This window comes from Onychostoma macrolepis, chromosome 03, assembly GCF_012432095.1.
Source record: "Onychostoma macrolepis isolate SWU-2019 chromosome 03, ASM1243209v1, whole genome shotgun sequence".
NCBI classification, from domain to species: Eukaryota; Metazoa; Chordata; class Actinopteri; order Cypriniformes; family Cyprinidae; genus Onychostoma; species Onychostoma macrolepis.
Window position 1 is genome coordinate 37,994,440 of NC_081157.1, and position 13,253 is coordinate 38,007,692.

Below are 13,253 nucleotides of genomic sequence, written 5' to 3' on the forward strand. Positions count from 1 at the left end.
ACTTAACTGTATAGAGTAAAAAAGGGAATAATACGTAAGCTTTACTGCAGTGTAAAAAAAAATAATAATAATAATAATAATAATAATAATAATTTGATTTTGCTAATGTGGTAAGCCTGATTCACTTTCATACCAATTGACACTTCAAAGGATAAAATAGGATGGCAAAACTGAATTTGAGGCGTGTAGCCTGTCCAGTTTACATGAGAGATGCTGTATAGTTATGCTCAGTACCGTTTCTAGGCACAGGCAAGCTAGGCGGTCGCCTAGAGCGCCACCAGCTGGAGGGGCGCCAATGAGCGCACGTACTGCCGCTACATTTTAAATGGGTTGTGATCGAGAGTGGCACGGACACCCTGAAATATGATTGCCGCCCCCACTGGATCCCCCAACACCATTGGGCTAGAGTACTGTCATTCTGAAGATGCCTGTATGCCATTGGATCAGAGCGCTGTCAATTGCTGCCTCTGATTGTTGCATGCAAAGTTTGCATTTGTATTTGGAGCCCTCAACAATGCCATTAGAACAATGGGTTCTGTCCGTGTTTTGGCAAGGTAAGGCTTTTTTTTGCCATGCAAGTTCAAAGGCCAATTTAAAATTTTGGTACATAAAAAGTGCACAAAATCAGTATTTTGTTTAGGCAGTATTTGTGGCAGTCGAGAAATCATGTTTCATGTGAAACTGCCTGCTAAAAAAAACAATAGAAACCATCACAGAAATTCAAATGCTTTCCGTTTTTTCCAGCAGGGTGGTCTAAAAGGTGTGCGTTTTTGAGCCAATGCATTGTTAAAGGTTCAGTCGTGTAATATTCCCACATAAAACTTTTACAGCCAATTAAAAAATATTTTTGTTGTAAAATTCGCTAATTCACAAGATCAATACACACTTTATTAAACCGCTTTGTCAAATTTGACTCATCCTTACTGAAGTGTCGAAATACTGAATCAATTAATTCGCTTCCTAAGAAAAAATAATAATAATTCTCTTCCAGCAGCTCTTAAAGGGAGCAGCGGCATACATATAGAGGGCAGAGCATCACGTTATTTAAAGGGGAAGTTCACGCATCAATGAGTAATAAAAGAACAAGTATCTGCATTCTGATTACTTTAGTCACTGGTCAGGCTTTTATAGTCCTATGTAGTTTGGGGTAACAAAGGGTTTTATAGGTTTGACTGAAATGTGCAATAATTGACACAACAACAACAAAACAATTGAACAAAAAAACAAACAAACAGGAAAAAGTCTAAACGTAGCCATTGATAATATCTAAACATGTATCCAAATCCAAATGTAATACAATTAATTTATGTTTCAATTCAAAATGGCTAGAAACGGCCCTGGTTATGCTGGCTATTCATACCTACAAAGCCAAAACGTGTTGAGATCTGAAGGTTTAAAAGATTTCTTTAGCAGTACAGGAAATATGCAGGATATTGACTTCTTCCTTTTGAAGAATGATGAGGTGATGTAGAATTTGATTGCCACTGGATGGATCATTGATGTGTTGTTCACTGAAACTCAGGACTTTGTGTGCCACCTGTCGAAAACCTCACATCAAGTTATTTTACAATAATCCAGGGTTTCCTTACTTTCCCAAAACTAAAAAAAAAAAAGTATCAGTTCATTCATTTGCTCCTTATAACGAAAAACAATTGCAGTATAGACTGAACCTTATGATGCTTTATATAATGATGCTTTATATAAATGAGTTTATTCCATTTTCCTTTAAAGGTCCCCATATATATATATATATATATATATATATATATATATATATATATATATATATATATATATATATATATATATATATATATATATATATAATTTTTATTTTTATTTTTTCAAAATAAAGAAATGCCTTGCACATCAGTTATTTGATGTAAAGTGAGTATCATGACTACATTTAAGACTTGTTGTTTTAATATAATAATTTATGCATATTTGCTCTACAAAAAAAATGCCTCTATATATCATGAAATTGTTGAATTGTACTGTTTAGTTTCTCATGCTCTAAAAATTTTATTCATGTCATGAATGACCTATTTTAGACTGGCTGTGGGACTTCATATTTTTGACATGTTTGCATGATGAACACCTGATGGGATTAATGCTTTCGTTTAATTCTGAATGTTCTCCATCTGGTCTCTCATAATGAATCATAACTAAATAACACAAAAGACGTCAACACTGCCTGAACACATCAGACGTAAGTAAAAAGAGGCTTAGTTTATTTGTGAAAACAGGTTTTATTTTTATTTGCCAACAGCTATAGCTTGTGAATTTGCTTTAGTTACAAACCAGATTTAAGAACATGATGTTTTATTGTAGAAAAGCAGTAGGAAAAATAAACTAGATCATGGAAACCTCTCAGAATGGTTTGCATGTACCGCTAAAGCTCATGGCAATGTATTGTAGTTGTGCTCCCTCTAGTGGTTTAGATAGGCAGTGCAACAGCTAAATTAAACGCTGATTTGGCATACAAGTGTCATACTCCATACTGATTACTGAATAAGTGAAAATTGTGGAATAACAGAGCTGGATAAGTGACAAAATAAGGCAGAGAATCATTCAGCATTCAGGATACAACAGTATCCTTATTTAAGTGTTGATTAGTCTACTTGATTTCAATCCCATGGATCCTGACCTCGCCTTCAATGTGTATATACTTGTACTTCTCACCGCCTTGGCGGTTAGGGAAGTTAATCTGAGAACCATCAGGAAGAGTCACCAGGAACTCCTCATTGGTGAATGTGATTTTTATCTGAAGGAAGGAAAAAACATAATATGGTAATTAAAATCCCGAGGGGCCATTAAATTTCGTCCACAGCCCATTTATTATGATTACCATCTGCTTAAACAGCAGTTTCATAAAGATATATATATATATATATGAGTCTTGCCTGAAACTCCTCGTTCTGATTAAATGGAAAGCTGGCCCCTCTCTGCTCCTCACACCAGTTGCCGCCCTGGAATGAATTGCACACTACAGCGCACTGGTCACCATGGGCATCAAAACGAGGGTTCATGTGTAGCGCGACGTCCTCGGCGCTGTCACCGATATTAATGGCAAAACTGCAAAAGAGCAAATGGGAAATATGACTCCAGGTGCTTTTAAAGTCCTGAATTTGAGAAGTTGCTTTGCAGAGACTTACTTTGTGGAATCAGCACTGGGGACTCCTGTCAGAGTCAGAGTCTGTCCTGTCTTAAAGGACATATTCTGCACAAGCATACCCTGCTAGAAACAGAGAGAGCTGAAGTTACTCTTTATTCGTAATTTGATTTTCTTTTTGTATATCTCACACACTACTGGCATGAATAGCCAAACATGTGTATCCACTTAAATTTGACTTGTACGGCTGGGCACTGTGCCTGGTTTTCCCTATAAGCCAAATAGAGACTGTAGCTATAATGATGGAGTGGACAGAATCAGCCTCACATAAGCAATGCTGTCAAACTTTCCAATGCGTTGAAAGGAAAATCCTAGTCCGTCAAAAAACTGCAGATGTGGCACAGTTGTTCTATTGGAAAACCTCTGCATGGGTTCTGTCTGAAAAAAGGTACAAAACTGTCACTGGAGCGGTACCCTTTCAAAACATACTAATATGTACTTTAATACGTACTAATATGTACCATTCAGTGGTAAATTTAGCTTTTGTACTTCAGGGTACCACCACAGTGACAGCTTTCCTTTTTTCTGAGAAGATGGACACAAGAAGAACTATCTTTTAATCATTCAATCTTTAAAAACTAGTGGCCATGCCATCTCTGAGAGATGTGGTGTAAGCGTAGAAGCCAAGTTGGGTGGGCAGCTGCAAGATTAATTACAAAAGGCCTCTTTATGTGATTCACAGCTGCCGAGGAAAGTAGATTTTTATAGCTGTTGTAATGATGGCAGAAGAGAGAGGCTATAGCTGGCTGAACAGTGGAGAGAAAGGAGGGTCAAAAGAGAGATTGGATGAGGAAAAGAAGGAAAAAGGCACTTGAGAATGTGAAAGAGCAGATGTGTAGCAGAGGTGAATTCTTTCCACATTAGTCGGTGTGAGTAACAGTAAAGCAGCGCTCATGGCAGAAGTTGTTGCAGAAAGAAACTCTCAGAGCAGTGCAACATTCCTCATTCTTTCTTTCTGAACTTTCTAAATTGCTGATTTTAACTGCAAAAGCGAAGCTCAGTCTTTCGGATTAGCATAAGAATGACTGAGTCATGCTGCTTTCGCTGAGCTTTAGAGAAAGTGAGCTAAAGGTCTTCTCAATGCCCCTGGGTACTGTATGTTTTAGACCATAGTTGGGCTTGAATTGACCAGTCTTGCTTCATTTCTAGAAATGCCAGAGGATTGAACATGTTAAGGTAAGATGAATTACCCTAAAATGTTGAAGGGTTACAGACTATGTGTATTGCAAACACAATAGCAGAAGCTACAAAGCTAACCTTTGTCTCTCCAGTCTTCAGTGTCACATAATCCACCAGAAGTCATTCTAATATGCTGATTTGGTGCTCAAGAAACATTTATTAATATCACAGTTGAACATGGTTGTGCTACTTAATATTTTTGTGGAAACCGTGATTTGTTTGATTTAAATATTTATTAGAATTTGTGTAACAATGTCAATTCCTGATTTTCTTGTTACTTGATGTGGTTATGCCACACTGTCACTGATTTGGTTTTTGAAAAGTTTTTCAAATATTACTAATTATACAAATTTGTCTCACTACTTTTTTTTTTTTTTAAGAAAATAATAATTACAGTTTGTTCCAACCTACTTCCAGAAGTTTCTGCCTTCTAGTGAGACACATTAGATGCAGGCATTTTTTTTTATGAATTGCATTTCTTAATATATTTCTAAATACCTTACAATTGTGGACAAAAAAAAATTATAATAATAATAATGAACGTAATGTAATTAACCAGTACAACATTGTGATAGAAATGGATGATGGAATTAACAACACAGCAGCATTAAAGTGAGTGCACTCAATGTGGAGGTCACACCCATGCCATGCGCAATGCACGTGAGGGCGCTTCAGTAGACACTATAATAACTATACAATGCCCCAAACAGCCAGATCACTGCACAGTATCAATACCCATAAACACCAGACTTCAGCTGCTATGAGCACTGTATTACTGTGCTGACTTAAGATAGAGAAGACATTCTAACATATGCTGTCTTAACTATAAACAAATATTTAAAAAAAACATTTGACATAAAACTAAAGAATAATGCATCGTTTTAAAATTACTCACGCTCATTTTGAGATCCTTTGACACCCAACGAAGTGAAACGAACTGTCTGGGAGAAAGTTGCGTTGTGTGTGGAGGGCTTCTTATGTCCACTGCGGACTGGGAGTGTTCAGATCTTGACCGATGTTTATTTCACCCAATTGGGTCTCTTTGCCTACTCTGTCTCGACCAATCGCAAAAAAGGCATGTGGGTTTACTGTATAATCTATTTCTAGAGATACCCTGGTAATACGCTATAAATACTTCTAAATAATTCAAACAAACGACCATAACCACAATGAATGCTGGTGTGCGTTGCAAACAGAACATAATTAATGTAATTATACGCTTGTAGCCCATAACTGATCTACTTATTAAAGCTTTATTAAAACAATTGGCTATAGTTTACAAGATGATTAACGTGTTGTACAATTGCCATGCTTATTTATTAATTGAAAAATGTCACACGTCGTAAAATATGTTGATCATGTAACGAAAATAAGTCATGATGAGTTGGTATGAGAGGTGATGTATTTGTGGTCTGTGTGCTGGAATACTCAGTATTTTGGAGTTGGTGACATGAGGGTGTGGCACTGCCAGTTTGCGCTGTTTTGTGAAATTGACGAGCATTTTAACACCACAGTGTCGTTTGCTTATTAATCTAAACTGTATTAGCATTTCGGCGCATTAAATTGTTTTTTTTTTTTTTTCTTCTACGTAAACTATGTCTTAGTCTCACAACAAAATATTTTGAATAGGGCTCCAGGATGTGTCTTAAGATAGTCACAAGATGCTAACCGCAAACTCAGGAAATGATAAGAGAAGTGAGAACCTCCTGCCGAAGGGCTATGCATGCAATATGAAAAAAAAAAAAAACTGCTTAATGCAAAGTAAATTTTACAGATAATTGAATAGTCTATAATATGCACTTTTCTCATACAGAGCGAAATCGCCGATTAACTGGTCCTAAACAGGACTTCAGGGTCTCGCTTTTGTCATATGAGAAAATAAGGTAGCCTAGTTACAGTTACGCACAGGCAATAAAATGTTTTGGCAGCAGCAACCTCAAATAATAGCCGCCTGCATGCACATCTTCATTATCGATATTTATCATCATCAAGATGCTCAGCCAGGAGGAGAGCAGTCTCTCTGCGTCCTGCAATCCTCCAAACCACGCCCACGCCAAGCCCCGCCCAACGAGCGCCGCCAGGGTTTCTGGGGCCCCGTTAAAATTGAATGTGAAATGCAATACTTAAAATGACTGGGGCCAGTTGCATGAACTGTCTAACTAGCAGTTAACCAAATGACTATCAGTATTACTTTTCGGATTCAAATTTGACCAATCTACGTTTTTATGTTTTGAAAAGTTATGACCAGTTTTGCAGAAAAAAAAAAAACTTACTAAAGCTAGTCTAAGCGGTTTATAGGCACACCTGGACACAGATGTCGAACATTTTCTAATACTATTTAGACATAATGGATTTTTTTTTCTTCTTCTTCTTCTTTAGGTTAAATGGGTATTTTTATAAAGTACTTTTAGAATACAATAGAAAATCTACTTGTTGAGATTTGTGTGGGCGGGGCTTGTAGTCTTGTAAACCACGTCCAAAAGACTTGACGCTGATGCACAACCATCCCAGCAGGTGGCGCTGCAACAACAACATATGTGGACTGACACACACGAAGAAATTCACTATGGAATTCACACATGCATCTTCCGTGGTCTCTAGTAACAGCATCAAGCAAGCAGACTTGTGTGATATTAAAAGATGAACTGTACACATCCAATGACAGGTAACGAAGGGGAAGAAATGAGCCACAAAACAAGAAAGGACGTCGTACATACCTTTCAAGTCAACTTCTTCACTATGAGTCTTTTAAATACATTTCCATGGGATGTAAGTAGAACATTGCAACATGCCCTAATGCATTAAGAAACTATTTCAGATGTTCAGATGATTTATACAATTATTTATATATGAGCTGCTTTGTTTCTTTCTGTTATTTGGTTTTGGTTTTCAGGAAAGTAAATTAACAGTTGTAATGTGTATATGTTTTCTCTGTATCATCTCTACTTCCGTAAATAACGCAATGGTTTTTGCAGTCTTTAGACAAAGAAATGATGACTACAACAACTTCAGACATCATTGTGGAGATTCTCCAGAAGGTAAACAAGCTATTATGGAAGTGAATTAATTATTTAATGGAAAAAAATGAAAGTTTTGTTTTTCTCTCTTTTTTGGCAGACATGTTTACATCCCATTTGCCTTAAGAATCCCCCCTCTTTAAAATACAGAAGACGCTTCCTAACAGAATTGATAAAAAGGGTTGGTTTAGTGTCTTTACAGACAAGCATGTTTTACATTTTTCTCCCCCCACCCCCACATTTCTTGAGATACAGCATATTCTCATGAAGGCTCATTTTTGTAGCATGAGATGTTGGCTGCTGAACCTCTAGATGTACTGTATGAAGCGCTCGGAGAGGTCATGTGTGCACAGGAGAAGGACAAGTGCTACAAAACCTACTTATTGGTGAGTCTGATCACGTTAGCACTGATATTTATACCTCATATCAAAACATAATATAAGAAAGTGTCAAATCTCAGCCAACAGGAGATGCTGTTAGTCTAGCAGAGAACGTGGCTCTCATCTCCCAAGGAACCACAGGTCTGGTTACCTGGGAAGCTGCCCTCTATCTGTCTGAATGGGCTTTGGAGAATACACACATCTTCAAAAACAAGTAAATCTGACATCTCACAACTCCATGCCATTTTACTTGTGATTATTGTTTATGTGGGATAAAATTATTTAGAAATATTTAAGATGCGCGATTTCTCAGTCAATCAATCAAATGAGCTAATTTGGACAAAATTCTAATAAATTTATGTAAATTCACTTCACTTGAATGATTTCTTCATCATTCATTTAGTCATTTAAAAATCAATTGTATTTTGTCATTTATACATTGTTTCTCATACTATTTTATGTACAATGAAAGAATGACTGCTGCTACTTATGACCGATTAATCGTAATGGCTTTCTCTATTTAGTTAATAGTTTGACTTATTCCGTTTGCATGCAACTATAAGTGCACACTGTTGATCACCTCCGTGTTGTACATGCAGGACAGTGCTAGAGCTGGGGAGTGGAATTGGACTCGCCGGCATTGTAGTGTGTCGGTCATCCAGCCTAACCAAATACATCTTCAGCGACTGCCATCAAACTGTCCTTCAGAGGCTGAAGGCCAATATCACAAACTGCTTAACTAACTGTGACGACAACAGTGCGTCAGTGTGTGTGGAGGAACTGGACTGGGAAAATGTGTCTGACGAGCAGCTGCAAAGAATACAGGCCAACACCATCATTGCCGCAGGTGACACAAAACCCAGGGATATTTTCAGGAATACACACACATTATAGTTTCATAAGTGATTTATTTTCATTCATCGATTAAAAGGTCTCTGAATCTGATCACATGAAATTATGATGTTTGAGAAGTTTTGAGTAACATTACTCTGTTTGTTTGAAACAGATGTGGTGTATGATCCTGATGTAATTGCTTGTTTGGTGAGACTGCTGAGCATGCTTCTGAACTGCAAAGTTCAAGAAAAACATCCTAATGTTTACATTGCATCTACTGTACGCAACCCACAGACATATGACAGCTTCAAGAAAGAATTAGGTAGGTTTGATATTATTAATAACATTCTTTTCTATTCTATTAATGCAAAATGTTTTCTTAATTCCTGATTCCCCGTAATGAATTAAATGTTTATTTTATTTACAGAAATGTCTGGACTGAGACACGTCATCATGAAAGATCCCGTCCCTCAAGTATTTCCATACAACCGACCCTCCACTATAGAAATGATCAAAATATATGTATGACAAAAAGATCTCTTTGTAATAAAGTATTTATTTACATAATATTTACAAAGATAGTGTGCTTTTATTCTCATATTCAAGTCTTTCCCAATGGCATTGCTGGAATGCTGATTGTCCCGTTGTGGGGACAGTAAGCTTAAAAATATGTACCCTGTGCAAATACCTGATAGTAACTTTCCGTTGAATGGGAATCAAAGGATTTGAGAGAATGTTACATAAACCCATCACCTAGACAGTCAGTCGCAGTGCTCTTTAATAAGTGGCAGGACATTTTGGTCCCAGTTCTCATCCCAGCGTTGCTGCCCGCTTTCCCGTAGATTCTTCCTGAAGATGCCCAGTTTCCCCTGATCACTAGGGAAGTCTGAAAACAGAAGCTACAGAGATAAAAGAATTAGCTGTAAGCGTTTAATAATAGCAAGATCTTTAAAGGCGCAGTATGTAATATGGAACATCGTAAGTTGATTTATCTGCGTTTTAATATACCTCTGATCATAGAGATTTTAAGATGGATGCAGAGGCTTTTTAGGTCGGGTAGAATCTGCGATCTCTGACCCAGTTCGTTAGCAGCAATAGGCTGTTTTTTTCCGACAACTGGCAACCCGGGGTGTCAAAATACTATTGGGTAAACTGGCAGTGGGTGGAATCACAGACCAAAACAAAAACGGACATTCTATAACGGAACACACATTTTCAAGTTGAATAACTGGCTGTAGGATTGTTTTTTTGGAGAAATATCTTATGGTAGTTTTATGCTTTAGCACAATCAAAAAGTTACATACACCACCTTTAAAAAAATCTTGATTTTGATTTTTGAGTCATATAGGGCAGTTTTTTTTAATTAACAGATGTCTTACCTTTAATTGTTCAGACAGCTCCTTGGAGTCTTTGAAAATGAGCCCATTTTCCTCATGTTTCACCAGTTCATGCAAGCTAACAAGATACAGAAAATGAGCAGATGACACCTAACATAACCTACACCTACTATAATAGACCAGTCTCACAATCTTACCACTGAAAGTGTATGGCACAGACTGGTAGACAACATCCAAACATATCAACCACTTTCATCGGAAGGTCAAGACCACTGGAGGATTTGTGCAAGCAGACCCCAAGATCAGCAGAACCTGTGCCGAAACAATCATACTCGTGTTCAGGCCAAGACACTGGTCTATGACATTTATAATACCGTTAAAGAGATCCTCTCACCAAGTAAAACTGGATAATCCTCTGCTTCCAGCCATGGAGTGCAAATCTTGATATGTTGTAATTCTTTAGAGTCAATCAGCTTCTTGTAATACTCCTTCTGAGGACCTTTACCTGTATTGATATATCGCAGTGTTTGAAACAAATGATGATTTTATGGACATTTATGCATGTTAGATATTGTGGTGTACCTGTAATTACACAGACCAATGATGGAAGTTTGTGCCCTGCCTCAACAAACTTCTCATACTCTATTGGAGACAGAAGGAAATAAATCAAATGTTAGAGAATGCATAGTCTAATAGGTTTCAATACATAAATATGCAACTGTAAATTACAGAAAATGTTGTGATACACTACAGTTCAAAAGGTCGGTAAGATTTCTTACTACATTTTACTGCATTTATTTTAAAAATGTAGTAAAACAGTAATATCGTGAAATATGTTATTTCTATTGTAATATATTTTAAACTGTCAATTATTCCTGTGATGGCAAAGCTGAATTTTAGCTGTCATTACTCCAGTCTTCAGAGTCACATGATCCTTCAGAAATCATTCTAATATGCTGATTTGCCTTATGCTCTTATCAACAGTTGTTCTACTTAATATTTTTTGTGGAAACTGTAATATATTTTCTTCAATGGATTTTTTGATAAATAGAAAGTTCTTTAAAAAAAATTGTACTTTTTTTGTCTATTTTTGGTCAAGTTAATGCATATTTGTCAAATAAATTTATTAATTTCTCAAAAAAAATAAAAATCTTACTGACCCCAAAAAATACAGTAGTATATATGGAGAGATAAAATAATAATAACCTTCAAGAGCTTGTAAAAGAATTGAGAAATCTTCGTCCTCTGAACATAAAACATAAACAATGAAAAGTTAGGACATTTCAGTTAAAGGAATGACGGATAACATCCCTATATATCTCAGTGTAGACGGCACTGACCAGTCCAGCTGGTGCTGCTGATAAGCAGAGCAGGTCGTCCAGCAGAGCGCGTCACAGCACCTGTCTGAGTATTACGCTCTGTGCAGGCTGTCAGTTCCATGTACTCCTTAGTGACATCAGGACTAAGACATTACAAAGAGGAATATAGGAAAAATGTATAAAATGCCAAAGACTAAACTGCGAGAAGCTATTACTGCTATTATCGTTTTCAAAAAACTTGTATACTACTATATGCGTGACAGGAAGTAATGGGAGCAAACGGTTCTACAGAAAAATACTTACCTAGGCCTAAATGGTAAATAAGTACTGCCCAATCTGATAAACAGCTCATGTTGAAGTTTCAGAGGGGTTTCTCTAAATATCGGGGGCGGCTTGTCGTATAATGTGGTTGCCCTACAATTGCAAAATTGATTAACTGGCTTGTCTTAAAAGTAAACTGTTTTACCATTAATGTTATTATATAAATACTTATCTAATAATAATACAAAAGTAAATAAAATATCAAAATATTATCTGATTTAAATTGAACATACTCAATATTCCAGTTTTTCCGAAGATCTTCTCTCATTGCGTTAGTGACACATAAGTTATGATCCGAGAAACATCCGAAGAGCCTCTCGTACCTGCCAACAACACAATGCACAGTTCATACGATTCCCAAACATGGCTCGAAGAAACACATACTTTTCAAAAGCGTTACTTACCATTTTGCCAGCTTAACAATGAAATGATTCTGCCCATGAGTAAGAGCCATTATGGTGTATCCATAGTTGTGCCAGTCTATGATGAACTGGCTTCCCCTGAAACGACTTGCCATCCACGTCACTGCTATAGCTGGCAGTCCAGGAGGATTCTACAGAATGCACACGTGACTTAGAATTTCACTTTAAGACATGATTACATATAGAAATGACAAGAGAGAGATACCTGCATAAGGATATAGCCTTGGTCCTCAATCCTCATCAACACATAGAACAGCTGGACAGTCTGGAATATCACCTTTGAAGCATACCTGACAATTTTGGGGCCAACTGAAAGGCAATATGCATTTCACATTCTTTATATCAGAATGAATGTGCATGCACTTTTGTGCTTTTATGTTTTCTTTCCGTGTATATGTTTAAATTACCTGTAAGCCCCTTTAGTTCTGAAATGGGAAGTATGTCTATCCTGCCATCCTCAAGAATGTCTTGATGAGGTTTAGAGCCTATGTAAGCAACATGCCAGTGTTAAGAGGTATAAAAAAAACTAGCCCTGTGACCTGTATATGTAATGCACATTTAAGTGTTTTATTAGCATGCCTTGCATTCAATCATGGGGGGAGATTTGACATCATGCATAAAAGCAAAAAAGTGGTGCAATGTACAGTGCATGCGTTAAAAATGTATATACCAAGGAAGCCAATTAAGGTGACATTGTATCCATGTCTGCTGAGAGAGAGCGCATGATACTGCATGCGAGGACTGCGCCCTACATCTCCCAGCACCAACACGCAAACGTTCAGATGTGCAAGTTCATCTCGCCCCTTTAATCCACTGGCTAGTACAAAAATAAGCACAACTACAGCGACTGGTAGAAGAGCCCACGACAAGCTTAACCCCGATAAAAGTCCTAAAACAACCAATGAAACTGTCACTACAGCTACTGCCGCATTGGCATCCGCCATTATGCTTTCCTGATTATGACGTGGCTGAATGTAGGGCAGGAAATTTAAAGAGACACGAACCACCGGCGAACCGAGAGCATGTCGGTCGTACGTTTGAAATCATTTGGATGTAAATAGTTTCTTAAATTATACAGTTACCACTAATAAATACATTAAACATTCAATGAAACTTCGGGAGATGTAGAACAAGAATCTGTTGAAGTTTGCAGAAAACAATTTGATTTCATTCTTTTTTTTTTTTAAATGATTTAAAAAAAAAAAAAATGTCTGCATGAGGTAGAAAATAGCATTGGTCCTGACTTTGGCATGCGATTATTAAAGAATGAAA

The 13,253-nt window shown here is 37.0% G+C and overlaps 3 protein-coding genes across 9 annotated transcripts; 1 reads left to right on the top strand and 2 right to left on the bottom strand.

Annotated features, from left to right (window-relative positions):
• The first annotated feature begins 436 nt into the window (after positions 1 to 436).
• On the top strand, positions 437 to 9,151 carry eef2kmt (eukaryotic elongation factor 2 lysine methyltransferase). 4 transcript variants are annotated; one of them, XM_058771532.1, is made up of 9 exons: positions 437 to 554; positions 6,866 to 7,120; positions 7,327 to 7,389; positions 7,469 to 7,549; positions 7,653 to 7,754; positions 7,829 to 7,962; positions 8,348 to 8,595; positions 8,755 to 8,904; positions 9,010 to 9,151. In XM_058771532.1, exons 2-9 carry the CDS (start codon positions 6,992 to 6,994, stop codon positions 9,108 to 9,110), a joined length of 1,008 nt encoding a protein of 335 aa, XP_058627515.1. In that variant the 5' UTR covers positions 437 to 554; positions 6,866 to 6,991; the 3' UTR covers positions 9,111 to 9,151. The 4 variants fall into 4 exon arrangements, with proteins under 4 accessions (XP_058627515.1, XP_058627513.1, XP_058627514.1 ...); XM_058771530.1 differs by having other exon boundaries at positions 439 to 554; positions 7,017 to 7,120; XM_058771533.1 differs by having other exon boundaries at positions 537 to 554; positions 6,863 to 7,120.
• On the bottom strand, positions 2,215 to 5,383 carry LOC131537853 (beta-galactoside-binding lectin-like). Of its 2 annotated transcripts, none has more exons than XM_058771535.1 (4): positions 5,247 to 5,383; positions 3,156 to 3,238; positions 2,904 to 3,075; positions 2,215 to 2,764 (listed from the first exon to the last, which is right to left on the bottom strand). In XM_058771535.1, exons 1-4 carry the CDS (start codon positions 5,250 to 5,252, stop codon positions 2,618 to 2,620), a joined length of 408 nt encoding a protein of 135 aa, XP_058627518.1. In that variant the 5' UTR covers positions 5,253 to 5,383; the 3' UTR covers positions 2,215 to 2,617. The 2 variants fall into 2 exon arrangements, with proteins under 2 accessions (XP_058627518.1, XP_058627519.1); XM_058771536.1 differs by having other exon boundaries at positions 3,156 to 3,235; positions 5,247 to 5,348.
• Position 9,152: 1 nt separating the features above from the next.
• On the bottom strand, positions 9,153 to 12,944 carry alg1 (ALG1 chitobiosyldiphosphodolichol beta-mannosyltransferase). Of its 3 annotated transcripts, none has more exons than XM_058771527.1 (13): positions 12,652 to 12,944; positions 12,389 to 12,466; positions 12,187 to 12,290; positions 11,964 to 12,112; positions 11,793 to 11,882; positions 11,542 to 11,652; positions 11,260 to 11,381; positions 11,126 to 11,164; positions 10,502 to 10,561; positions 10,314 to 10,424; positions 10,117 to 10,231; positions 9,962 to 10,037; positions 9,154 to 9,481 (listed from the first exon to the last, which is right to left on the bottom strand). In XM_058771527.1, exons 1-13 carry the CDS (start codon positions 12,923 to 12,925, stop codon positions 9,344 to 9,346), a joined length of 1,467 nt encoding a protein of 488 aa, XP_058627510.1. In that variant the 5' UTR covers positions 12,926 to 12,944; the 3' UTR covers positions 9,154 to 9,343. The 3 variants fall into 3 exon arrangements, with proteins under 3 accessions (XP_058627511.1, XP_058627510.1, XP_058627512.1); XM_058771529.1 differs by lacking the exon at positions 9,154 to 9,481 and adding an exon at positions 9,517 to 9,734; XM_058771528.1 differs by lacking the exon at positions 11,542 to 11,652 and having other exon boundaries at positions 9,153 to 9,481.
• Between the last annotated feature and the right edge of the window lie 309 nt (positions 12,945 to 13,253).